The sequence below is a fragment of the Numenius arquata genome, chromosome 10 (assembly GCF_964106895.1).
Source record: "Numenius arquata chromosome 10, bNumArq3.hap1.1, whole genome shotgun sequence".
Classification (NCBI taxonomy): Eukaryota; Metazoa; Chordata; class Aves; order Charadriiformes; family Scolopacidae; genus Numenius; species Numenius arquata.
In genome coordinates, this window is record NC_133585.1 from 17,944,247 (window position 1) to 17,971,513 (window position 27,267).

Below are 27,267 nucleotides of genomic sequence, written 5' to 3' on the forward strand. Positions count from 1 at the left end.
TAGAACCAGGGGTCCTTTGCATCAGATTTTATAAAAATAAGTAATTGAATTGAGAGGTACAGCAGCAAGGTCAGCCTGGGCTCGGTACCTCCAAAAAGGCAGGGACCTCGAACAAAGGAATCCCTGGGCAATTATACCCTTGTGCTCTGTACACCCGTGTCTCACGTGCTGTTCACGTGTCTTTCAGTCCAATGGTGACTTTTGGTCTGGGGTCTTCTAACACCTTATTGGATTCTTTTTCTCTGTGCCCAGGCAGGCAGGCTGTTGACTGCTCTTATCTTGTTGATTTGCAATCTCTGCTGATGGTTGTAGCCTCCTTATCTTCTGGTTTGTGATTTATGGTTCTTGTGCACCTGTGTTCCCTGGCAGAACATGGGGAACTGAAAAGTCCCAGACTTAGGGAAAATACTACCAAAATATGAGTGTGTTATCAACGTTTTTCTTGTACTAAAAGACTAACCACAGCACTGTACCAGCTGCTAGGAAAATTACTAAGAAAATTAACTCTATTGTGGCCTAACAGCTTCAGCAAATCTACCTACTCATGCTAAGTAAAGCTAAGCAAACAGCATGAATCACACCATATTAGAACTGTAAGTAATTTATTCTAATTAAAACTGACTTATTTAAATTAAACAATTAACTTCTCTCAACATGCCCTCTGCCCAGTCTAGTAGATAATCTCGAATTCTAAAGCCTGGTCTAAAAATGGAATTTTTACCATTTCTATTCAAGTTTGTGTACTAGACAACGGCCAAAGCCCTTTGCTAGCCTTTTTTTTCCCCTGCATTCTAGCTCAGTGAAAAGATTTTGTACTTGATAAAGGTCAACATCCAATAATCTCTTAGTTATTTAGAGAAATACAGGTTCTGCATGGTTTCATATGTAAACAGTCATCTAAAAAGTCAGCAGTCATCAGACATAATTCTCTCTCTCAGCTCCCTGTTCATTAAGCTAAATGATGGTTTCAGCTGTAATTTAATAGCAAACAAAGGTGCTTAAAGTAAACTTGTTTCCTTCATTACAAAGGCACTTGAAAAATGCTAGAGCCATTTCACTTCTCCGAAAAATATTTCCAAGTAACTTGCCAAAGAAAATTAGCTGAGGATAAGGTGCAAGAAATTTTCAGTGAAAATCTGTTACAGTTAATAGGAAAAATGAAACACTATTCCATTAAATCTTTTTTTTTTTTTTTTTTACCCCCTCCTTCCGGACTTCAGGTGATGTGACCCCTGTTCTCATGAATCCTCTCTCGCAGCCACACTCCGTGTCTCTGTCAGAAGGAATATGCCGTACCATATCAGACATGAATGCAGATCGTGTGATGGTCACACAGGAAACTTTAATGGAGCAGTTAGTGAAAAATTATCCAGGTAATGGGCTCATTTCTCTCTCCTTTTAAAAATGACTGTATCATCAAGTTGAGTTTCTGCTATTGGGCAAGTGATCACTGAATGTTTACAAGCAAAGCTGGCAATATGAAAAAATATAAATTAACAGGCAACAGAATACATGAATGTGCATAGTATCCTCATCAATCTGTGTGTGTCACTAACATTGTTTTGAACGTAATCCATTTTACAGATTTTAATAAATCTTCTTTGAGAATAAGAGAGGGAACTGAGCAAGTGGCTTGTTGAGAGTATGCCCTTTCTAGAGGGTAGGAAAGGATAGATGAGGTATTTAGGTGCCAGATATGGAATAGAATAAAATAGACTATGTGTCTGATCACGAAGACTTTCAGTCCTCCTTTAAGAGGCAGGAACATAGCTGACTTTGATGGCAAAGGGACTGGGTAGGAGTCTACATCTGGTATTTGCTATCAAAGAACACAACCAACCTCAAATTCAGATTAATTGGTCAAATTCCAGCCCTTTGCTTCCTGAAAGCAAATTACTTACACTAAAAGAGGTTTATTCCTTCTGTTCTGATGGGGTAGCAGCCACTTCCCCTGAATGATGTGTTTTCTTTTGAATCTGAAAAATGTTCAGTTTTCCTTAAATCTGCACTATTGAAGTGTGTATGTGTGCATGTGAGACTTTGTAAAGGCTCATTATGGCCCTCTGCAGGAGGTTGCTTGGTTTGATACTGAGCTTTCTCTTCTGAGTCTTCATAATATGATAGCCCTGCAAACGTTACAGGTTGATCTGGTCAGCATTTTCACCAGTGTGAAAATTTTTAATGCAACCCCATAAACTGGCCCAGAACCCTGCCAAGAACGTGATGTAGTTCATATGTGCACTGAGACAACCATAAAGTAGCATTTTCAAGACAGCCAGAAGTAGCACTCTCAAAGTCTCTAGGGAGAGAGTGTATTTCTTGCTATGTTTTCACCTTGCTGGAAGTTTTCATTCTTGCGGATGGGAGATAAGCAGAAACCTGGGGCAATAGATCAGATGTCACTAGACCAATGACTCTGGGACTGTGACACCGGAGGGGAAACTAGCAACTGAGACCAGTCTCAGTGAGGTAAATTTTGGTAGCAATTGTCGTCTGACAAAATTATATTGGAAGCTTCAGAGAGACTGATAAAAGCCACTGTTAAATAACCTGCCAAGAGGAAAATGCTTTGAACAGCCCATCGTACCTGGCAGCAGATCTCTCTCATGAGTATCATAACCTGACAGACACAGAAAGAACACCCTGGCTTATTCGAAGGAGAACTTCCTAAGCTCCATCACAGCAGAGCTGCAGTGACAATCAGAAACGCAGCTGGTCTTTACCTTCTTCCTCAGGGGTGACCTTAAGTCATGAGTGAGGAATGGCTGTTGCAGAGTTAGAATCTGTATGATCTGTAGAACACTGGCAGGATTGCACCTACCAGAGACCTCGGGTGGATGATGTTTCTGTGCTGCCCTCACCTGGCTGGCCCTGACTCAGAGCTGCAGCCAGTGCTGAGGCCAAGATTTGGGGTGACTGCACAGGGCCTGTCCCTCTTGTGCAAGGGAGCCCAGGGCTGTGGGTGGGGGACAGCCGGATGCAAGCACAATTGCTGGCTCTGGAAGCTCAGCAGATTGGTGATGTATTAAAAAAAATAATAAATAATCCCGCCTTTTGTCCAGTGATACACTTTCATGTTGAAATTGAGTATGTGCTACTCAAACTTCAGTTGCCAGGTCAGTTTCAAAATTCTTTTGGAATCCTGTGAACTAAATACATTGGATATTTCATGTTCAGTTGCCTCCAGGTCTGTTGTATGTAAATCATTTTTTTGGCCAGCTCCCATTTTATTAGAAAACTTATTTCTCATTTGAAATATCTGCATCTTTGTTGTAGGCATTGCAGTTCCCTCCTACGGTATCTTATATAATATCCTTGGCACTCTAATTAAAGAAAGGAAAATCTATCATACAGGAGAAGGATATTTCATTGTCACTCCCAACACGTACTTTATGATAAATGATGCCATGGAAGACAATAGAATGGTCCTGCTGGAGGACAATTGTTGCTGTTCATCGCCTTCCATCACTTACCTGGTAAACATTGAGCGCTGTGCAGACCTAGTGAAAGAAAACATTCCTACGGTATCCCGTTACAGACTCTGCCATTGTTTTCCTGACCAGAATATGCTCTGTGATCAAAGACATGGGCAGTTAATGGACCGTGAACCTAGTGGAGGAGGTAAGAAAGGCTGCAGTGAATTGAAGCCTTCAATTCAAATTCAAGGGATCTCCACATCTGCTGAAAACCATTCCTGGGATACTACCAAATCCCTGACATCTGCAAAAGGGAAACTGAAAAGTAAAAGGTTTGGCCTTGGCCTTTTCTGGAGAAGTGCTTCTAAAAAAGAAAAACACAAGAAGGAGTACTCCACTTTTTCAGCCCAGTTTCCTCCCAAGGAGTGGCCTGTCAGGGATGAAGATGACTTAGATAATATTCCACGTGATATTGAACATGAAATCATCAAGCGTATTAACCCGACGCTTACAGTTGATAATTTGATTAAACACACGATATTAATGCAGAAGTTCGAAGAGCAGAAGAAATATATCAGTAAGGGTACCTCGGCTGAAGCGTCAGCAGTCACGCAAAACCATCTTTCAAAGGACTGTGTTCAAAAGACACGAAATAAACCAGCAAAACACTCCAGGAAAAACAAGCCAAACAAAGAGAAGCAGATTAGCAGAAGCAACAGGAGATCTGACGTACATGAGCTAATATCCCCAAACAAGAAACTGGAAGAGAACCTTTCACTGCCTACCAGAAACCAACAGCCATCTGATGTAGCAGCAGGATCCCATGTCATATATAAAAAACAAATTAAGAATCCTTTCCAGGGTCTGTCATGGAGACGCAACTTTTATGCGAAAGGGTACAAAGGAACTATTAACAGTCAGCTGAAGTCCAGGACTCAAAAGCAAGAAAGGGCTTCACAAAGGCCACAGTCCTTGGACTCGACAAAATCCTGTGAATATGAAACTGAACAGCTGGCTACTGAAAGGCAGGCTGGCAAAGCTAAGCAAAACAAACTCCTCCATGCTAATGGGTCTTCCCTCCAACTAAAGACAGGTAGTTTAAGTGAAAACTTTAGTTACCCACATGGTAGTACTTTGCAAATAGATAATAAATGCAAAAACTTTCTGGAGAGTAATAGTTCTGAAGAAAACACTTACAGAAGAACAATCAAAAAAAATCCTGGGGATATTAAAAAATCCCCTCACTCCTACACTGGAGAGAATGGTGTGTGCAAAGAAGATGCAAAATTTTCATTACATCCGAAAGAGTATCACAGGTGTAAAGCTGACACTGTATGTGAGTTATTAGATCAAACAGCAAATGAATTTCAAAATGTCCATCTTTCAAATTATATAGCCAATGTTAACCTAGTAACAAAAATTGGTGTGAAATACAGACAAAAGACTGATAAAAAGAGTGAATTTATATTTAAATATGACTGTGCCAGCCATCTTGGATCAATGAAGCTGGAAAGTGAAGGATTTCCTGAGAACTGCCATCTTCTGTACCAAAAACCACATGATGGTGACACCTGTAGCTCATTACATCTTGATGACAGTTTTGAAGGCAGTGAACCACCTCACCTGTATCCTGGCCATGCTTTTTCAGATACAAGAGACTGGAGTAAAGCTGTGCAGAAGCTGGAGACACCTATGTCCCTAAAAAACCATAAGGTTAATACTTATCCTTCCCAGTACAACACAACTGTAAATAAACCTGACTCTGAAGAGTGTGGATATAAGGAAAGTGCTAGTTTTGCAGAATCCATAGATGGCTCAAAAGAGCATCAAAAAACAGATTTCACAGAAGCAAGGTGTTTGTGCAATCAAGTTATTCCAACAGGTCACGAAAAGGAAGAAGAAACTGGCCTTACTGAATGCGCGAAGGCTTCAGCTGCAGCAGGTTTCTGCCACACTAATGAGGCTGACTCAGATGCTGACACTTTGCAGAACTTCACCTATGAGACGGGTGAAGTAGCGGCATGTTGTGCTTTGGGGTCACAAAACAAAGAAACGAGAAACCCTCCGGGTAAAAAAGATCTGTTTTTTAACACATGTACTGTGGTATCGGGAAAGAAACACTCGGAAGGGACAGAAAAACACAGCATTACAGGAGACAGTGGAATTGACTCCCCAAGGTAAGAAACACGTGTAACTACGTTAGATGTTTTACCTTCAAATTAACAATCAGGTTTAGGCAGAAATGTTGCTGTAAATTATAACCCCCACTCCTCAACAAAATTCTTATTATCTTTAAAAACTTCAGTGTTATGTCTCAGAAATACTCAAACATTACAGTTCTACTGTGTCTTTTTACATGAACATTCCCTCTACATCAGCTATACAGATGCCACTGTTTATATTTTACATTTGTTTTCATGAGGCAAGAAAACAGTACGAGCTCTGCCTTGCAGATAGAGATGGCCAAATGCAGAAATGTTGGTGTTTGATAAACTCGGTGTTAAACATGGTGATTGATAAACTCCTGTTAGCAGGCAGGTTCAGCTTGCGTTGATCTCGCTATATGACATTACGGAGATTGTTATAGTTTCTCGAGTTGTAGATAAAGAATAAAAAGAGCTTTATAGAGGTGTTAAACCAAAACTTGGAGTACAAAATACCATCTGCCTTGCTTACAATAGACAGGAGAATGTTTACATCACTTGTGCTAGAAGGTTCTCCTTTCTTTCATAGGGTAGATTTTGCCTGTAACTGTACTTGAAAATTCCCTTAATGGAAAACAAATTGGTATGAAACGATTTTTTACATGGTTTCATGTGGAGAAGACCTACGAAACTGCTAACTCAATTGGCAAGAACATAAGTTAAAGTGCTGTTAAGGGAAAATTGTATCAAATTTTTAATAGCATCACATATTCTTAAGATCTTAAATGACTGATATATAAGTATAATTAAATCATTTGAGTTCTCATTAGATATGTACTGTCACCTTGAGAAGCCAGTATATGAAGGAACAAATCACATACTAAAGTTTTTAAGGAAATTCTGAGGATTTTTTTTTCCCCCTTAAGCAGCTTTTGGCTGTGCACTCTTTCAAAGCACGTTTCTAGCGTGTTACTTGGATATGAACACTTGAAATCTGTTGGATGTTATTTAGCAAAATATATTTCAAAGGGTCATTTTGATTGTTTGTATTGATGCCATCTGTGGGTACCGGAAAGTAAGATAAATAAGTTTATTTTTAGAATGTGAAGTCTGATGTCTAATAATTCTGTTATTTTAGATGGACTGAAAAGAAGATGAAGCTTCCTGCCAAATTCTGAAAGCATAAATACTAATGCAAAGAGGACGACAAAGTGGAATGACAATTACAACAAAATTCCTTGCTTCAGCTAACTCTGGTCATGAATATTTGATTGTTTTTTTTAATGAGCTTTGTAAACTTCCCTTTTGTAACAACGTAACCATACTGTAAATGCGATCAGTCACATCTGTATGGCTGACTCCAAATCAAAGCTGTTAGTTAAAACTTTTGACCATAGTATTTGGAGAGCTGATGTGTATTTCTGTTGCTCTCATCTTTAATTAGTTTTTGCATCCCTGTGATAATAAAAATGAGAAGGGATATACTTTGTTCAGATCACACCGTTACCATGGAAAGGGTGTATGTTGTTCTAATAGGAACTGTATCAGTTGGACAGGACTGTTTTGCACTGCAATTCTTCAAAGTGTTTTCTATCTCCACGCTCCATCTCCCCTGTCAGAAAACAAAGCAAATGAACTGGATCGGCACGCACCTTATTACTAGAAAAACTCCTTTAATCCTGAGGTTTTCCTCACTGCGTCCTGAAGAAATCTCAGACGCCCTCCTCAATCTACTTGGTGTGTTTAGATATGGCAAAGGGATTTAGTCTTTACAAATGAGAATGTGTTGGTGTGAGAGACAACAGGTAAGGTCAGTGGCGTTGCTCTGAGAGGAACCTTGCTGCAGGCCAGCGTGCTCCTGCTCTACTCCTGGCCTCCCCTTTCCGTCTCTTAAGGAAACTGCATCCTGGCAGCTGTCACGATTGCTTTTTAGCTTTTAAAGACTAATTTTGACTTCTTAATCCTGATTTCTTCCTGTAGCTAAAAGCAGACTGTGCTTGTTTCATGATGCTAATCACTACCAAAGGTGTGTGGTCCTTTCAAATCTTACGGAGGCACTTGGTCATAGTGCTACCGACTACATTAGGTTCTCTCACTGTTGAAAACTTCTCTCCAGTAGTTATGGAGACAGAAGGCTACAGTTGTAGTTATCAGTTTTCAAAGTTAATGGAGATTTCTTTCAGAGAAGATGTCTGTGGCTGTGAAGAAGCAGTAGAAACTGCGTTAGGGCTGGCTGGGGCTGAGGAGAGCCCTGCGGCGCCTTCTCTCCCTCAGCCCTTCGGCCGTTTTCAGTCACGCCGGTACCGGCGTTTTCCCCTCAGCCTTCTCCAGAAGCCATCTGCCCTCAGCGCCTCACGCTCCCACCGCCTGCCAGCAGCCTTTCCGCTTCCTTAAACACTCCTCCCAGGGCTTACACACGCAGCGCAGCCCAACGTCAACCGTAGTGGAAAATGGCGCCGACGGCCCGAAGCCCCCAGCCCCGCCCGCTGCCCGCGCCCATCATGGCGGACGCTTGAGGGCGGTGGCGCGGGGGTGTGCTGGGTCTTGTAGTCCGGTCGGGATCCCTCCCTGGGGCATACTGGGCTTTGTATTCCGGCGGCGGCGGCATGCTATTGGCTGCCGGGCGGCCCCGCCCCGCGTTGCCGGTCAGTGGGCGGCCTCTGTTCCTGTCACACGGCAGCGGCGGCAGCGTGGCGACCGGCCGGCGAGCGGAGATGCCCGAAGCCACTCGGTGTAGCGCAAGCAGCAGCGGGGCCGAGTCGGATCCCGAGTGCCCTATGGAGACCGAGTCGGCTCTGGAGAGCAGCCGGCGGCGGCGCAAGGTACTGGAGGGGGGGGGTGGTGTCTTCCGCGGCCTTCCGCGGCCGGGTACGGCCTTCCCGCCACCGCGCCGCCTCGCCTCGCCTCGCCTGCACGCCGGGGCTCCTGTCGGCCGGGTCGCCAGCCCCCCACCTCCAAATAGTGGCGGAACGCGGGGTGGATTTGCTCGGTGCGGCCGTGGGGAGTACCGGGCCGGCCGGCCGGCCGACCACGTGCGCGGCGGCGGCGGGGCCTCCCGGGAGGCCGGCGGGCGGCAGGGCCTGTGGCGTCGGGGGAGGTGGGCCCGCCGGAGCGGGCGTGTGGTCATCCCTGTCGGGGAGCGCTCCGGTGAGGGGGGAGAGAGACCCCAAAATGAAGGGCCGGGTGTCTCGTGGTGGGGAAAACGCCGCCGGGCGCGGCGGGGAGGGATCGGTGGCTTCACACGTGTGTGTGTCCCCCCCCCGTAACTACAAGATAAACTTCTAATTTTAACCGTCCTGCGGCCTCTTGCCTCTTTGGCGTGGGTTGGATGGTATATATGCGCCCGTTTTAATTTACCGCCGTGTTGCTCTGTGCCTTACCAGAAGGAGAAAAAAGAGAAGAAGTCTAAACGCCATGAGAAATCTCGTCGGAGGAAGGCTCCGGCGGAGGAGAGCGAGCAGTCGGAGGAGGAGGCCGATTCCCCGAAACTCAAGAAATCGAGGAGTGAGGTTAAGCAAAACGGTCACACGAGAGAGGAGAGCCCGGAGAACGCCAGACTGTCTTCCTTCAACGTTAAATCCACCCACAAGAAAGGGCCCAGTAATTCTAGTGACACGTCGAGTGGTGACGGTGACAGCGACCAAGAGCAGGTAAAACTAATAGTTTGTTTAGCTTTCAACTCCTGTGTTGCAACAAAGTTCAGTTTAGAACCGGTTATCTTTCTTTTTTCTTTTCTTCCTAATAAGGATTTACAGCTACTCGAGCTGTCCCTTCTGTCGATTATTTACAAAAAAAAAAAAATTAAATTATGAAAACCCCAAAGTTATAGATCGGTGCACCATGGTTTCCTCCTTCCCTCCAACAGCCTGGTACTGTGGTGGCTGTTGGCAGGTGGACAAGCTGCAGTGGGATGGTGCTTTAATATGATTCAGCATCATTAGATATGATTGTAATTGCCACAAATATAGTTTAATTGACTTTTTTTTTTTTTTTGGTCTTACGCGTACTTCTGTAATGAAATAAGAATTATTTGGTTTTAGCTAGTGTTAAAAGTTATGTATTAGTATATTTTTATGTATCGTCTTATTAAATGGTAGTTGTTAATGTGAGAAGATGGTCCTTAATGTAATAAAATATCACACTGTAACAGTTTTGTAAGATTTCTTAAGCATTTCTGTAAGAATGTTTTTTTATTTTGTCTGACTATTTCTACTTGATTTAGGTTCCTTTAAACTAGCTTGATATGAACCACGTTTTTTTTGTCGAAAGGAGATGTATCTCATTGTACCTAGGAATTTGTTTGCAAAGTCTTTAAACCTGTATGTTCTGCTGTTGATTGGTTTTGTTTCTTGTTCCAATTGATGCTTCGCAAAGCATCCAGGGTTTCCAGGGTTAACATTCTTTCCTCACGCTTAGCATTTTAATCACTGTGCTGTTAAAACATATATGGAAGCGATGTGTTACTAAGTAGGTGTTTTGATGCTCTGCCTCCTAATGTTATTCTTTGGGGGATGGATTTCTGTATCTGTAAATCACTGTGCTGTATTAATTGAGAAGTAGGATATAGGGTAGATATCAAGCCTGATTCTTGCACATGAAAACATAATCTGCCAGGCCATTGGTAACTATTTAAAATAGAATATTTAAATTAATTAAGTTTTCAGAGTTTTAATTTGGGTGTTTTGCATTTACAGGGTTATGCCATTAGATATGACATGAAACAGTTAATTTAAATTACAGATAAATTTTGTCTAATTTTGAAATGTGATAGTGAGTAAAACAAATAAGGCTCTTCAGCTGCAGCTGAGATACTGTCATTGAAAGTTTGTCCCTTGGGTATGACACCAGTGCCTATGCCACTTGAAATTTCTGATGGTTGTATGATGTCCACATGGAATGTTATCTAATTTATTGTTTGCCTAACAGGAGATGACTGAAGAACAGAAGGAGGGTGCTTTCTCCAATTTTTCTATTTCCAAAGGGACTGTTCAGCTACTTCAAGGTAAATTTCTTGGCACGATGTGAGCACAGAAAGTAAATGACCTCTGTCATGTGTTTTTATGCTCAAAGTATACAATCGATGAGCTTTAGGATGTGCTCTGCTTGTGTGTATGCAAGCACTGATGCTATACAGGAGGCATATTGATTGCCTACTCTAAATACATGTTTGAATATAGACTTTTCTGTTTGCAATACTGCCCAGTTCAGCCTTTACAGTAGAATTTCAAATTACATAAGCTCAAAAAAATGAATTCATTCTCTGCGAGAACTTTTAAAGTAGCAGTTATTTCAGTGTGAGTAAAGGAAAACCAGTTCCATTTAGTATCTTTGACATTAGTTTGTGCATGACTTAGTGTGAAATTAAGAGAAGAGTAAAAGTGCTTTTGACATAGGTTTAATTTGAAAGAAAGAGGTTTTTTTATACCTAGTTGGGGAGTGTTACATAAATAAAGGCTTTCATTAACTTCGTCTGCCCCAGCTAGCACTGTGTCTGGTGGCATGAAGCAGGAGAATAAAATGGACAGTCCCAGGGCACTTTACAGGTGACCTCTGTGGTTAAATAAATCAGGGGAGGTGATGATATAGTCCTGGCTGACTTTAGACTTGATGGAAGTTCTGCTTGGGATAATTTCCTCTGAAGAGTATGCAAGAACACTTGTAAAATGATCGTATTAAGGAAATCTGTTGAAATTGTCACAGCTCGAGGAGTGACGTACCTGTTTCCTGTGCAAGTGAAGACTTTCGACCCAGTATTTTCTGGCAAAGATGTAATTGCTCAAGCACGAACTGGAACAGGGAAAACATTCTCTTTTGCTATTCCCTTAATTGAAAAGCTTCAGGGAGATTCACAAGAAAGAAGAAGAGGCCGTTCACCAAAGGTAACTTTGCCTAGTTAGAATGCTGATTTTGCTTTGTGTCATGTCCGAGTGATTCAGAGTTTTGACTTGAAAAGTTCTTCAAGTTTGTGCAGGGATAAGCTAACCTACCTTAAAGATTCTTTGAAAGTTGTGTTTGTTGGGCTTTGCCTGCTTCCTGTGCTACCTCATACCCTCTGACCAAGAGCGAAGAGCAAAAATAGCTCTATCCACTTGATAATTCCTTTTTCTGCGTGCAGGGAGACCAAAACTACAGGTATTCGACATGTTCCTATTTAATTTTGTTCAGTCACCTTACCTGTTCGGGTCCAGTTATTACTGGATACTTGTTTTTCTCCCAAATTAGTGAGAGATTCATGACTTTTTCTCATTGATAAAAGCTATCTATTTAAATGTGTTTGTTTAAACATGTAAATAGTGTGAGGCTTTAAAAATAGGCTTAGTTTTCACTTGGCATGCCACTAAATATTGAAGCTTCTGCTCCAGAGAATGCAGATTCATTATGAGCTGTCTGTGTTCTAATAGCGAATTCCAGGTATGTTTTTCACCAAATTCTTACGATGCCCTCCAAAACTAGATAAGCCAAATCTTACTGTATCCCTATTAACAGTGGATTTTCTTTTTTTTGGTCAGTTTATTTCATCTTGTCACCCATCTCATAGATTACCTGAAACTCTTTCCAAAACTAGTACTAGCTGTTTTATTTGCATCTGCCCATCATGTTGGCTGTCCGACAGAATGCTGGCCCTAGATTTGGCACAGTCTTGTGGAAAAGGGAAAGTTTTCTTTGAGGGAGTCACAAGTCTTAAAACAATGTGTTTCAATGTTGAAAGAAGTAACAGAATAAGGATTTTAAGGTTCCTTTTGGCCAAGCCACTGATGCCAGGTTTGAAAGAATCACTGCAATCACACGTTAAACTAAATTAGTTAAAACTCCTAGCTCGTAGCTTGTCCGTCACCTGCAGTGAAGCCCGTATATTGGAGGAGAGGATGGTTCCTTTGTTGCTTCTGCGAGGCTGTCAGCACAGGCTGCAGAAACCTGCTGAACACCAGCTTTGCAGACTGAACGTATGTTTCCCTGAGACAAGGGGAAGCTGAGGGGCAGTTGATAGCTCTTTCTTACAGCTCAGCATCACTGAGCATGAGTAAAAACCTTTCATTACCCAAATCCTTCGGTCTTGTACTAAAATAGCGTATGTGCATGTAGAAGAAAACTCGAAGCTGATCTGTTCAAGAGCTAAAGTTAAATAAGGTTCAAATACCTCCTGTCCATCTCATTTAAAAAGAAGTTAGCCTGTCCTAAAGGATTATATGCTGAAGGATGATGTTACAAGAGACTTAAGCAGTGTGTTTCTCTAATCTTTGCTTAGATAACTATTTAAACGAGATTTTTTTTTTTTTAAGTCATGTAAATGGTCAGACCTAAACTAACGATTAGAAGTCTAGTGGTTTCTTGGCAGAAGCCGCGCTGAGAGAACATGTTTGTTTTTCCTCTGTCTAGGTTCTAGTTCTTTGCCCAACGAGAGAGCTGGCAAACCAGGTTGCCAAAGATTTCAAGGACATCACAAGAAAGCTAACAGTAGCTTGTTTTTATGGAGGAACTCCATATAATGGACAAAGTAAGTCACACTTATCACTAATAATTGAAATGTCGATTGACTGACATACTTGAGAAATGTAGTTGGATCCTTCCAAACACTCACTTCTAACTCAAGAACTGGAGAGTATTCATGGCGAATTCAGTAGCTCAGAATATATCTTCTTATGGTGAGGGATAACTGTAGCTCTTAATTATATTTTTGGTGTTCCTTGTCTACTTGTGTACTTTAAATTAGAATGAGAGAGATGATACTGTCTGTATACAGAGCATTTGGGTTTAGGTTCTCGTAAACATTTATATTTTCTTTAAAAAATGTTTAGTCTTCGAGCTCTGAGTAGGTGTAGGCTTTTTTGTGTGATAAGGGATATCTAGAGAATTTGTAAAGTGGAGAAATTCTCTATTGTTACAGCATAATTTACCATCTTGATGGTTGTAAGCAAGGCAAATGAGAGCAGGAATGAGAGTAAGCTCTTTTATTATAATATAGCTTAGAGATAATAGAGATTAATAGAGATAATAGGGATTAATTTATTTTTTTTTTTGCTCCCACAGAAGTTAGGAAGGAGATGATTTCAGTAATTTGGATAGTTAAATAAAGAAAAAAGTTTTTTTAAGTTTCCAATTAAGGTAGACAATTTGAGAAGCGCTAACTGTTTCCAAAGTATGTTAAAAGAAACTCTTTGTTTGCCACTTTATTTAAATCATGGGGAGAGGGAAGGGAGATAGGAAATCTTGTTTCCTTTAGGAAGAGCAGTAGAACTTTTTCTGCCTTAACAGTTTTGGGGTTTTTTTTCCCCTCCAAGTTTTCTCCTCCTGTTCATCATTTGTTCTCACTTACATTTGTAAGGAAAGTATTTCCTAATGGTTTAAGAAACTGTTTCATTGTTAGTTAGCTACCATGTGTTTCTAGTGTAGAGAGTGCTCCCTATTTCACTGCTAACTCCTCTTCTGCTCTTTCCTGTTTATCAGTTGATCTCATGAGAAGTGGCATTGACATTTTGGTTGGGACACCTGGTCGAATCAAAGACCATCTTCAGAATGGCAAACTGGACCTCACCAAGGTGAAACATGTTGTACTTGATGAAGTTGACCAGATGCTGGACATGGGATTTGCTGAGCAAGTGGAAGACATTTTACGAGTTGCATACAAGAAGGGTAATCTCAATATTTAAACAAAGAGTGGGAAATATTAGTAATCATTTAGTCTGCTAAAATTCAGGTATATTTTTCTGAAAGTTGCGAGGTGGCTTTGTTTAGAAATGACTGAATGCTCTGTATTGTAGGAAATGTACTGTGAACACAGTATATGAGGAAGTGTTGCCGAAGTGGGAATCATTCACAGGACCTTTGCAAAGCTTAAAATACAGTACCTAGGGATCTGTAAATAACTTTCTTTGACACCTATCTATAAGTTGTACTTAGATTTCTTCCAATGAAAAGGAATTAAAAACTTCTTACCCTTTTCACCACTTGAAAATAGACTGGATTTTTGATTGTAGTAACTTTTTCCCTAACCTTGAAAATATTTAGACTTTCTAGCGTATTTTATCTCCGGATCTTTGTAATGCATAAATTTAAAAAGCAGAATTGCCTTCTTTATTTTATATACTGATATTTGACCTCATATTTTGAATAACTCGTATAATCAGCTTGCGTATATTTGTAAGATGAAACATATGAAGTTTGTGAATCGTTGTTCTGTACTTTAAGATTCTGAAGATAATCCCCAGACACTACTGTTTTCTGCAACTTGCCCACATTGGGTGTACGATGTGGCTAAGAAATACATGAAGTCTAAATATGAACAGATTGACCTTATTGGGAAAAGAACTCAAAAGGCTGCTACAACAGTAGAAGTGAGTAATCTATCTAATGTGGAACGTTTTCAGGACTCTTCCCTTTTCCTTTATGATACAAATGGTCATCCCATCCTAAGGTACATTATCAGGTTCATGTTGAAAGTTCTTTTGAGAATTATTTTTTAAGCATTACAGCTACTCAGACTGTTTCTGGGTTTGGGATCTGTCTCCTCACAGTATCCAGTAACCTTATAGACATCTCAGGTAGAATGGGGATTCAGTTACCCGTTAGTTTTATTGGTTTTCAGAGAAAAGCAGTATCTGAATTTATCCAGGTTGGAAGCAAAAGGCACACGTTAACATCAACCTGGCTCTTTTTAAATCCCCACAGACATCACAGTCCAATTCTGCTCTTCTGTGTACAGGAGGTTTTTTCCAAACTTCCAGTGGCATCTCACCTCACTGGGCCTTTGCTTGCTATGCAGTAAATACCATAGCAAGGAATACAATACATACATGCTAGAAGCCTGAATTAATTATCTTTACTTGATAAAATATTGTTTCTGCTTAAGTACTGCTTAGCGGTTACTTTGGCAGATCAGTTGGACGCGTGATAATTGTATCAGTGGCATTGAAAGAATGTTAATTATCTGCTTGAAAAAAAGCTTTTAACACGTATTTATTTGTTTCACTTTATCTGACATAAAGCTTTAGTTGACAGAACTAAAAAATCTTGCACCCTTGACTGTCCTCTAGGGAGTGGTGTAACATCTCTTATTTTTTCCCTTGCTTTAAGAAAGCGATTTGAAGACTATCATCTTTCTTTTTTTTCCTCTTACTGTAATTATTTTGCTTAATGTTAGACTCATCGTTGTGGACATAAGAACCTTGTGGATTTTGCATGTTCCAGGAACATGAGTTAGCATATTTTACCTGTCAGGAAATAGTATAACTCTTTAGCATTTCTGGATTTTACAGTTTCAAATGTATATAAAAAAAGTATGTTGTGTTTTTATGTAAACTAAACTCTGGAATTCTTTTCCATAGCATTTGGCAATAGAGTGTCACTGGTCTCAGAGAGCTGCAGTTATTGGAGATGTCATTCAGGTCTACAGTGGCAGCCATGGGAGGACAATCGTCTTTTGTGAGACCAAAAAGGAGGCAAATGAACTGGCTCTGAATGCTTCAATCAAACAGGTATTTTATCATCTGTATTAAGTAACAAAATCTGTCTGAGACGTATCAACCCTATGTTGATACCAGACCTATATTGAGTAAGTTTTAAAGAGAGACTTTCAAAGTGAATTAAGGCAGGCTTTTGTGTGGGGTCAGATAGTTTCAAAACTGCCCCAAAGTAGCTTTTTAAAAAAAAACAAACTGGTTGAAAGTTTACAGCATTATGGTCTTCAGGACTAGGCTGCACTAACAGCTACTGGGCTATAAAGGATTTTTTTCTTAAGAGTTCTCATTGACATTAAATGAAGCAGTTGTGAATTAATTTTTTTCCTGTAGAGAGGACTGTCTTGGATTAGAAGATGGTGGCAGACTTAGACAACTGCTAGGATAACAGGTCATGGTACTGGAACAGCAGTTACTGAGCTGTGATGCTGACATTAATTGTTGTTGGGGGGGGCAATTAGGGTTTAAAAAAGTAATATATTTGTATTTTCATTAAGATGTTTCTTAGCTGTTATGAAGAGTTTAAAGACGTGTACACAGAAGGAATTAAATCTGCCATCTCTTGTGAATGAGCTTTACTGTATTCCTGAGATTTGTGGTACAGCACACGCTAGCACTGGTGGAAAATAACTGGTTGAAGTAGTGGTGCAATGTTTATGCTGTGTAGGGACACCGGCACCACATGCTCTTTTGGTGGTGGTATCACAGCAACTACTTTTTTTGAATGTATTTTCATTGAGGAGAGGGGTTATGTCTAGAAAGCAGTATAGCATTATGTTCCTAGGGAAAGGAGGAGCTTTTTCATCTGCCACAACTGTGTTCAGGAGTGTTTCTCCCACACTCCTAGATGACCTCACTAACAGCTAAACCTGAGCGTGGAGCCTTATCCTGCGTTACTGGTGGTGTTAGTGATATCAAATCTTGCATAGGCAATGCAGAACACTGATCTTGGCAGGTAAGATAAGGAAATTACTTAGGTGTTTCTGTTTTAGCATATCAATACTTGCTAACAGAATGTATGCCTATTCCATTTACCAGCTGACACTAATCTAAAACTGTCTGAAAAAAGATTTTTGAATTCTTTGCTGACCCTAGCATTGTGTTAGTATTTTTTTCAAATCATTCTCTGTTTACATGTGGAAAATATGGTAGCCAGCTACAGGCAAGCTGTGAAATGTGGAGGAAAAAACAATTTTTGTATGTTTAGTCTTTATATTTGTTATTGCTGTAGTACAGAAGGACTTTCAGAATGTTTGGTTTAAAATTATCTCTGAAGCTGTAGTTAAGTTTATTTTTTTAGGACCACTTATAATTTAATTCTTTAATTTATAGTGGAGGAAATTAATATATTAAGGGGGATTATGAAGCGATACCATTTTGGAAAAGATGTCTAAATGAATACTAAGAAGGCCTGAGAGAGTTGTTGATGACTATTTTGAAACAGTTAAGCCTTGCATAGGTGGTGCGAATGGCAAGTTAGGGCATAGTTGTTCTCACAGGTCACAGTAATTAGAGGTGGAGATAAGACACCTACCTTTGTTAAAGGTCTTTGAGGTACATGAATGAGAAGTACCAAGTACGTATTGTAAAACACCTATAATATAAACTTTGGTAGTTCAGTTCCTCCATATCTTGACATACGGTATCTATCAAATACCAAGATATTGTACCCAAACCTGACCATAAAATGCAACACACTCTTGGATTTTGGTATGGTCCTATAATAATACTGTTTTTCAGGATTGCCAGTCATTGCATGGTGACATTCCTCAGAAGCAAAGGGAGATCACACTGAAAGGTTTTAGAAACGGTACATTTAAAGTTCTGGTTGCAACCAATGTAGCTGCCCGTGGTTTAGATATCCCCGAAGTTGACCTGGTTGTACAAAGTTCACCACCAAAGGTAGGAGATGGTTATGTTTGGTCTCTTGTAATAATTTATAGGTTTGTTTTCAAGCAGTAAATGCTATCAAGTGATTGTGTTCAGCACACAGAGCATATCGGCATTGCATTTAAGGGTAAGGAATGTCCTGATACAGAAAGTAGTTTCTCGGAGGATATTTTTAGAGTGCATCAGTCCCAAGTGTGTTTAAAGATGGTCTCCTTAAAATGCCTTCCTTTAAGGCTGTATAAACCCTCTCCTTTCAAGGCCATGCATGGTGATTGCAGGTCTGGAAGCAGTGGGAAGTGAAGAAAGGCTGCTTGTCTTGCAAGAACAATTCACTAAGTAGGGCCGTATATGAAGAGGGCACCCAAACAGTGAGAACATTGGCTGAAATTAAGAGGGTTTAAAAGAAACAAGCTATTTTTTCAGTGAATTCGCTATTAACATCGCAGTAACCATGCTTGAGTTGATATGCGGGAGGGTGAGTGGGATTGTTATAGAGGTATACATGCTCAAAATGTTTCCTCATATTCTCTGTGGTGATGCCAAAACAAGACTTAGTTGACCAGTGGTCATGATTGTGGCTTTCAAGCCGTGATTTTTAGAGGGTTGTAGAAAAGCTTATCTGTGTGACTGGTGAAACAGTTCTCTGATGCAGTTACTGTGTATTCAGGCTTAACTGTAATAGCTTCTACTAAGTTATATGAATGCAATGAATTGATTAAATTGTAATAAATTAGATAAGTCCGTAAGGCTGTTTATTTTGAAGGATGTGGAGTCCTATATCCATCGTTCTGGACGCACAGGTCGAGCTGGACGGACTGGGATCTGTATCTGTTTTTATCAGCGAAAGGAAGAACACCAGTTAAGATATGTGGAACAAAAAGCGGTAAAGTATATTTTTCTTCTAATCATGAGTACTCATATGTAATGTGCTAGAGGTAGCATGTAAAATCTTCATGTTTTATTAAATAGTTCAGTTACAGAATATAGCTTATAAAGCATCCAGTTGAGGTTCAGTTACCTTGCAGGATTTAGGTGCGCTGTCAGTTAGGAGCAGGCTGCAGATTCTCGTGCCCATACTTTTTCAGCAAATGCCAGTAAAATTGTACCTGTGGAAATGAGCAAAAGCTAATAGGATTTCAGTTTAGTGTTTGCCCTGGCTTATTATCTGATCAGTGATTTGCATATGTGTAGCTTTACTGAGAATTGTTACCTCCAGTTTTGAGCTTTGTGCACTGTTCCATATGGTAGTTTTCTTGCCAATTAAGTATTCACAGAATCACAGAATCACAGAGGTTGGAAGGGACCTTTTAAGATCATCTAGTCCAACCAATGAAAAAAAAAAAAAAAAAAAAAAAAAAACAAACAAACAAAACCAAAAACCACCACACACGCAACCCACACACACACCACCACACCACCCAACACTAATCCATATTCCCAAGCACTATGTCAACTCCTCTCTTGAATACCTCCAGGGATGGTGCCTCAACCACCTCCCTGGGCAGCCCATTCCAATGCCTGATAACCCTTTCAGTAAAGAAATATTTCCTAATATCTAACCTGAACTTCCCCTGGCGCAACTTGAGGCCATTGCCTCTTGTCCTATCATCTGTAACTTGGGAGAAGAGACCGACCCCCGCCTCTCTACAGCCTCCTTTCAGGTACTTGTAGAGAGCAATAAGGTCTCCCCTCAGTCTCCTCTTCCCCAGACTGAACAACCCCAGCTCCCTCAGCCTCTCTTCGTAAGACTTGTGCTCCAGACCCCTCACCAGCTTCGTTGCCCTTCTCTGGACCTGCTCCAGCACCTCAATGTCTTTCCTGTGGTAGGGGGCCCAAAGCTGGACGCAGTACTCGAGGTGGGGTCTCACCAGTGCCGAGTACAGGGGGACGATCACCTCTCGGGTCCTACTCACTACACTGTTCTTGATACAGGCCAGGATGCTGTTGGCCTTTTTGGCCACCTGGGCACACTGCTGGCTCATGTTCAGCCTGCTGTCGACCAACACCCCCAGGTCCTTTTCTGCCAGGCAGCTCTCCAGCCATTCTTCCCCAAGCCTGTAGCGCTGCCTGGGGTTGCTGTGACCCAAGTGCAGGACCCGGCACTTGGCCTTATTGAACCTCATCCCGTTGGTCTCAGCCCATCGATCCAGCCTGTCTAGATCCCTCTGCAAAGCCTCTCTACCCTCCAGCAGATCAACACTGCCACCCAGCTTGGTGTCGTCTGCAAATTTGCTGAGGGTGCTTTCGATCCCCTCGTCCAGATCATTGATAAAGATGTTGAAGAGAACCGGCCTCAGTACCGAGCCCTGTGGGACACCACTCGTGACCGGTCGCCAACTGGACTTCATTCCATTCACCACCACTCTCTGGGCCCGGCCCTCCAGCCAGTTTTTAACCCAGCGGAGAGTATACCCATCTAAGCCATGAGCATCCAGTTTCTCCAGCAGGATACTGTGGGACACTGTATCAAAGGCCTTGCTAAAGTCTAGGTAGATGACATCCACAGTCTTTCCTTCATCCACCAAGCGAGTCACTTTGTCATAGAAGGAGATCAGGTTTGTCAAGCAGGACCTGCCCCTTGTGAACCCATGCTGGCTGGGCCTGATCACCTGGGCATCCTTCATGTGTTGCATAATGGCACTCAGGATGATCTGTTCCATCACCTTCCCAGGCACCGAGGTCAGACTGACAGGCCTGTAGTTCCCTGGATCATCCTTCCGACCCTTCTTGTGGATGGGCGTCACATTTGCTAGGCGCCAGTCGGCTGGGACCTCCCCAGTTTGCCACGACTGTTGGTAGATGATGGAAAGTGGCTCTGCAAGCACTTCTGCCAGCTCCCTCAGAACCCTCGGGTGAATCCCATCTGGGCCCATAGACTTGTTTATGTCGAGGTTATGGAGCAAGTCCCTCACCATCTCCCTTAGAATTACGGGGGCTTCGTCCTGCTCCCCGCCCCTAACTGCTAGCTCAGGGGTCTGGGTACTCGGGGGACACCCTACTCCACTGCTAAAGACCGAGGCAAAGAAGGCATTCAGTACCTCAGCCTTCTCCTCATCCTTTGTCACTATGTTACCTTCCATATCCAGGAGAGAGTGGAGGTTCTCCCGAGTCCTCCTCTTGCTATTAATATATTTATAGAAATTCTTTTTATTGTTTTTAACATCCAGGGCCAGGTTCAGTTCTAGCTGAGCTTTGGCCTTTCTAATCTTTTCCCTGCATAACTTTACTACACCTTTGTAATCTTCCTGAGTCGCCTGTCCTTTTTTCCAAAGGACATAAACTTTCCTTTTTTCCCTGAGCTGTGACCTTAACTCTTTGTTCAGCCAGGCCGGTCTCTTCCCTCGACAGCTCGCTTTCCTGCGCACAGGGACAGCCTGCTCCTGTGCTTTTAGGACTTCTTCCTTGAAAAGTGTCCAGCCTTCCTGGACTCCTTTGCCCTTCAGGGCTGCCTCCCAAGGGACTCTGTCAAGCAGACTTTTGAAAAGACCAAAGTCTGCCCTCCGGAAGTCCATGATGGCAGTCCTGCTGGTTCCCCTTCTTGCTTCCCTGAGAATCAGAAACTCTATCATTTCATGATCACTGTACCCCAGACGGCCTCCAACTGTTACATCCCCCACAAGTTCCTCTCTGTTTGCAAACAGCAGATCAAGTAGCGCTCCTTCCCTAGTTGGCTCACTCACCAGCTGTGTCAGGAAGTTATCCCCAACACACTCCAGGAATCTCCTAGACTGTTCCCTCTCAGCTGTATGGAGTGCCCAGCTGATATCTGGTAGGTTGAAGTCACCCACCAGGACAAGTGCAAGTGATCTCGAGACACCTGCTAGCTGCTTATAGAACATTTCATCAACCTCTGCATCCTGGTTGGGTGGTCTGTAATAGACTCCCACCACAATATCAGCCTTGCTGGTCCTCCCCTTGATTCGTACCCACAGGCACTCAACTCTACTATTACCCTCATTTATCTCCACACATTCATATTCCACCCTAACATACAGGGCCACTCCTCCTCCTCTCCTTCCTTGCCTGTCCCTTCTGAAGAGCTTGTAGCCATCCATTGCAGCACTCCAGTCATTCGATTCATCCCACCACGTTTCCGTGATGGCAACTACATCATAGCTTTCATGCCGTACAATGGCTTCCAGCTCCTCCTGTTTGTTGCCCATACTACGTGCATTTGTGTAAATGCACTTTAGCTGGGCTAGTTTTCTTGCCATTTTTATGGGGGGGTGAGGCCCAACACCTCCCTGACCATGCTCAGACCCTTCTGTGGTATCCAGCCTATCACTGTCCCTCATGTCATTACCACATGGGTTACCATCCTCCACCTTTGCTGAGGCAACAGGCCACAAGACCTTGCTAGCACTTTTACCCATCGGCACTGGTAATCTGCTCCCAGGCTCCTCCTTAGTAATCCTGCTTTCATCCCCATCCCCCTTCAACCCTAGTTTAAAGCCCTTTCAATGAGCCCAATTCATCTGGGATGAGATGGTTTAGTCTTTGCACATAAAACTCGCATGTAGAAAGCCTGTGCAACTTGTACTTAAATCCAAGTTAAGTCAGACTACAATTAATAACTTGGAATTTGTAAGACTTTTCTTTTCCCCTGGAATCTGCCAAAATCATCTTTATCTATTTCAGTTTAAGGTCACTGGATCTTATAAACTGACCTGGTACATAAAAGGCTTTTAAGTGTACCCATTTCCCTGTAAGCTTAATCTTGTAATTTTTAATAGGAAAAGAAAAAAAAAAAAAAAAAAGCGGCAAAATGATAGATTTAAATGCTTGTTTCATTGGAGCTGAATACTGTTTCTTTAGAACTGAATTAGTTCTGGTCTGCAACTTTCGCCTGTATTTTGCTTTTTAAATTTCAGGGCATTACATTCAAGCGTGTTGGTGTTCCCACTGCAACAGATATAATAAAGGCTTCCAGCAAAGATGCCATCAGGTGGGTTTGGTGACTCAAGCCCTGTTGTATCTTCCTTGCCTCCTATTTCAGAAGGGCTGTTCAGGTTGTTCGTTGCTGTCTCTCTGAACTGATCACTATTAAAGTCTTGAACTGCTGTTTTTCTTCTATTCCAGAGCCTAGTAAATACTAGTGTATAATTTTTTTTATTTTTTTTTTTTTTTTTTACTTTAATTATTTAGGTGTCTGGATTCTGTTCCTCATACTGCTATTGAGTATTTCAAAGAGTCTGCTCAGTGGCTAATACAGGAAAAGGGACCAGTGAACGCTCTGGCTGCAGCTCTAGCCCATATTTCTGGTGCTACTTCCATTGAACAGCGCTCCCTACTGAACTCGGATGCTGTAAGGGCTTAACATTTGTCTTCAATCTGGAAAAAACCCAACATACCTCTGTGTTGTTTAAATAGAGAATTATTTGTCTCCTTATGGCTTTGTTTATGGGAATTGTAGTTAAGCCAATAGGAACTACTAATTTGGTTAAAAGCAACAATGTAGTGGCTATAAACGTACTTGCTTTCCCATCACGGTATCCACTTGAAAACTTTGTTTATAAAGGGTGAATTAGCAGGTTTCTTGTGTCTGATAGATGTGCTGGAGCTTATTCCTCTGACTGAATGGGGCGCACCCCGTTTCTCACTCTTTAGGGATTTGTGACAATGATACTTCGCTGCTCTGAAGAGATAAACAATATGAGCTATGCTTGGCGAAGACTGCGAGAACTGCTGGGCGATGATGTCGACAGGAAGGTGAACAGAATGTGTTTCCTCAAGGGAAAAATGGTAAGTGTTTTGTTTTATATCTTTGCTGCTGAGCTCTTCTGGTTGTAGCCTTTTCTCAGCAATTGTCAGGGAAGGTATTTGGTTTTTTCCCCCCCCCCCTGTTCCAGGCTCTCTTAAGGACATGAAGGATGGGCCTCAATCTTTTTAATTAGGGCTTAGGTATCTCAGGGTCTCAGGGCTCTGCTCCATTGAGGTGCTAAGGAGGGAGTAAAATGCAGTATATGGCATGGCTACAGGGATATAGCGGAATGGGTGAAAGGTACGAACCGTGTTTACTGTGCCTTAATGACAGAGCACAGAACTGGATTTCTTAAGACAGTTGCGTTTGATAACGCGCGTCCCTCATTCTGGTACCGGAAAGGGAAAGATCCCAAAGATCACAAAGTTACATTTTGGGTTGCCTACTTAACAGTGTTGCAAGAACTGTAGCGAAGCTTGTTGAGAAACAGTTATTTTAAACAAAAATGATTGCCGTCACTGCTTGTCTCAGAATTCAGGTGGATTTTCACGAATAGGAAAATGTGACACATAGGACAGAATGTTTGTGTCCTGCTTTTGTTAGGCATTATTGCTGATTTGCCCCATCTTGGTGTTTTTCTGGGTGTATTCCTTGTTTCTCAACGTACCCAGATCAATAAAACAGAGAGATGTTTTATATTTTATTTTATATATTTTATATATTATATTTATATTATATTTTATATATTATTCTTTATAATAGAACAGAGAGATGCTGTGATCTTGATGACTTAATTTGCATGCTGTCAACACATGCCAGTCTCTTATCCCTTCTTCTGCAGTTATTTTTCCAGTGCTCTCACACACTTACATTGCTATACATACTTCATTCATACCCACGTTGCAGTACCCATCACAGACACCACCTGCCAAGTGTTGTTACAGAGAATGATTCAGTTTGTGTTCCCTTGTTCTCGTGTGGCTTAAGGTGGTGTGGGATGGGGAGAACAACAGCCAAACTTTAAAAAGACCCCAAAACTGTTTGGAGATGAGTTGAGAGGACACTTCAGAGGTAGATGTTGAATGAACTTTTATGTAGAGATTTGTAACAGAAGCGTTAAAATTGGTTTGAGTGCAGGTGGAACGGGTGCCTTTTTGAAAGTACCAAAAGGAGAGAGAGATGTAAAAATGGCAGGTGTTGATGGCACCTAGTTGAGCAAATCGGCAAAATCACATCACATCTATATGCCAGTACTGTGGATACCCAGACTTGGTAAACTAGAAAGCCTAACACAAGGCACAACCTACACTTGAACAAGAGCTTAAAGATTTTTTAGATTTTTTTTTTTTTAAATAAAAACAGTTCTTGTCTTGGGTGCTGTGTGCATTCTCTTCTACATTCTGTCCTTGTGTAGAACTTGCATGTCTTGTATGAATTTCACACGTAGTTCACAAGGTTTCTTGGCCAGATGCTTCCAATTTTAAATTTGAGTTGAGGACATTATTTTTGCTATTTCCATCACTGAAATTTTTTCTTAATGTGTCCTTCATGCATGATATTTGATACTGCATTAATTGGTAAGATTTGTTTTACTGTCCTTGACTCTGTTTCTCTTCACAGCATTATTCTGGATTAGATGTGTAGAACACTCTCCATGGATGGGTTTCCCTACATTATATTTGTAATTCTCAATATCCAGATGGCTCATTCGCACAAAGAATAGCATTTTAAAGTGTGAATTATGCATTGTACTTAATCTTTCGAGTAGTTTAACTTCAGATAACCTAAACATTTGGTTTACTGGGTGTATAAGTTTCTTAGTAGAAACCTTAAACCTTCTGATTTGAAAGAATTTACAAAATGAGTAATGCAGAAGCTGGTAAACCACAGTTAAGGATGGGAGAGAGTTATAAGCTTATTGTTAAAGAGCAGGGAGACGTGAATTGGAAGGACTGGCTATGCAGAGGAAAGAAAAATGTGTGGGTATCTGAGGAAGTGTTTTGAGAAATACCAATGCAACTCTCTCAGTGTTCAAAGATTTCAAAGTATCTTAAATATATATTAAAAAACACTTTTAAATGTAAAACTGCTTGTTCTAGTTCATGGATTTGTAGGCTCTATTTTTTTTTTTACTTGCAGTCAATTAAAGGACTAGACTTGTATTCATTAAAATTATTCTCTCCTTTTAGGGTGTGTGCTTTGATATTCCTGCAGCAGACCAAAAGGAAATAGAGGTATGTTCATTGAAATTTCTGGTTTCAGCTGACTGTAGGTGAATCTGGCTGGACTGCGTTAGGCAGAAAACATTATGAAGCCTGTATCTTGCCTTTCCTAGTGGCAGAAGGGATGGGTTTGAAGGAATTGAAGAAGAGAACAAGCATACAGTGTGCCTCTCCTAAAGTATTCCTGTCTCCAAAAATCTGTAGCTGGAAACATTTGCTCTGAGAAGAGTGGTGGTGTGAGCAATTCCACCCCTTGTTACTGCTGCTGGGTTAATCTTTGTAGGCAATGAGTTCCATTACACTATAAAATCCCTTTTTCTGTTCTCTGCCCCCCCATTCTTTTCACTCGGAATTCTCTCCACAGAAAAGTGAAGAATTAACATTCCCCTGCCAAAATTCCCTAGGCTTCCAGTCTTTCTTTCAGGTATTTCTCCCTTAGCGCATCTGCGTACCTTCATGCCCTGGCGTTCGTTCACCCCTAAAACAACATTTAGTTCTGGATTAGTGGGGAACTGAGGGGAGGATGTGGATTTGTGATCAGAAATAATTACAGTGGGGGTATTAATAAAGAGTTTACTGATGAGGCTGCTCTGTAAAGCTCTGAGGTGGGTTTCAGTTCTGTCTGATAGTATCTGAGGTGTTCTCAGTCAGATGTAGCTCTTACGCTTAAAATTCTGAAACCAGCATTGACCACTTCTGTTAGAAACTTGAATCCCCTCTATTAGCTCCTAGTTTTACCTTTTCAGTTGAGCAAATTTAATAACAACAAAATACTAAAATTTAACTTAATGTGTCTGATTTTATTTCGATAGGCAAGATGGGAAGATTCGAAACAATGGCGTTTGTGCGTGGCGACTGAATTACCTGAGCTAGTAGGATCACAGCGAGGAGGAGGAGGAGGAGGAGGAGGAGGTGGTGGTGGTGGAGGAAATGGCCGAAGCTTCTCCAGCTCCAGGAATGGGCGGCGGGGTGGCTCCGGTAGAAACAGATTCAGAGGCAGAGGCCAGAAACGAAGTTTTGACAGAGCATTTGATCGTTAACGTCGACAATCCAGAAGTGGAAAAAAAAAACAAAATGGGACTGCAGTATTTTATATTACATTAAAATAGGCTGTTCCTATGTGTTTGTACTTCTTGGGAAAAAGTCTGTCATTCAGATTTTTTTTTTTTTTTCCCTCAGTACTACTTTGGTCATAAACAAGATCCTGTTCACTTTAAAAAAAAAAAACCCGCAAGAAAAATAAAACTACTTGTTTCCTTTCTTTCTCGCGTCACCCTTTTGACTGTAAGATCTTTATCCCGGAATATAGCTGCCCCATTCCAGCCTGTAGCCTGCCTCACTGTATAATATATAGATCTTCACTCCTGCTCAAACCTGTACATTTTCCGAAGGAAAAAAAAAAAAAGAAAAATTAATAAAATATTATTTTACCAGTTGATA

At 41.4% G+C, this 27,267-nt stretch overlaps 2 protein-coding genes across 2 annotated transcripts; both read left to right on the forward strand.

The window, feature by feature from the left end:
- The first annotated feature begins 1,228 nt into the window (after positions 1-1,228).
- STOX1 (storkhead box 1) lies at positions 1,229-6,738 on the forward strand. The gene is made up of 3 exons (XM_074155145.1): positions 1,229-1,373; positions 3,277-5,593; positions 6,699-6,738. The coding sequence occupies exons 1-3, from the start codon at positions 1,241-1,243 to the stop codon at positions 6,736-6,738; spliced, it is 2,490 nt and encodes an 829-aa protein (XP_074011246.1). The 5' UTR covers positions 1,229-1,240.
- Positions 6,739-8,236: 1,498 nt separating this feature from the next.
- Positions 8,237-27,264, forward strand: LOC141469698 (nucleolar RNA helicase 2-like). The gene is made up of 15 exons (XM_074155345.1): positions 8,237-8,382; positions 8,944-9,210; positions 10,487-10,562; positions 11,261-11,439; positions 12,938-13,055; positions 14,006-14,191; positions 14,747-14,892; positions 15,883-16,032; positions 17,755-17,916; positions 18,668-18,787; positions 22,776-22,849; positions 23,050-23,209; positions 23,512-23,646; positions 25,795-25,839; positions 26,640-27,264. Exons 1-15 carry the CDS (start codon positions 8,275-8,277, stop codon positions 26,865-26,867), a joined length of 2,154 nt encoding a protein of 717 aa, XP_074011446.1. The 5' UTR covers positions 8,237-8,274; the 3' UTR covers positions 26,868-27,264.
- Positions 27,265-27,267: the final 3 nt, after the last annotated feature.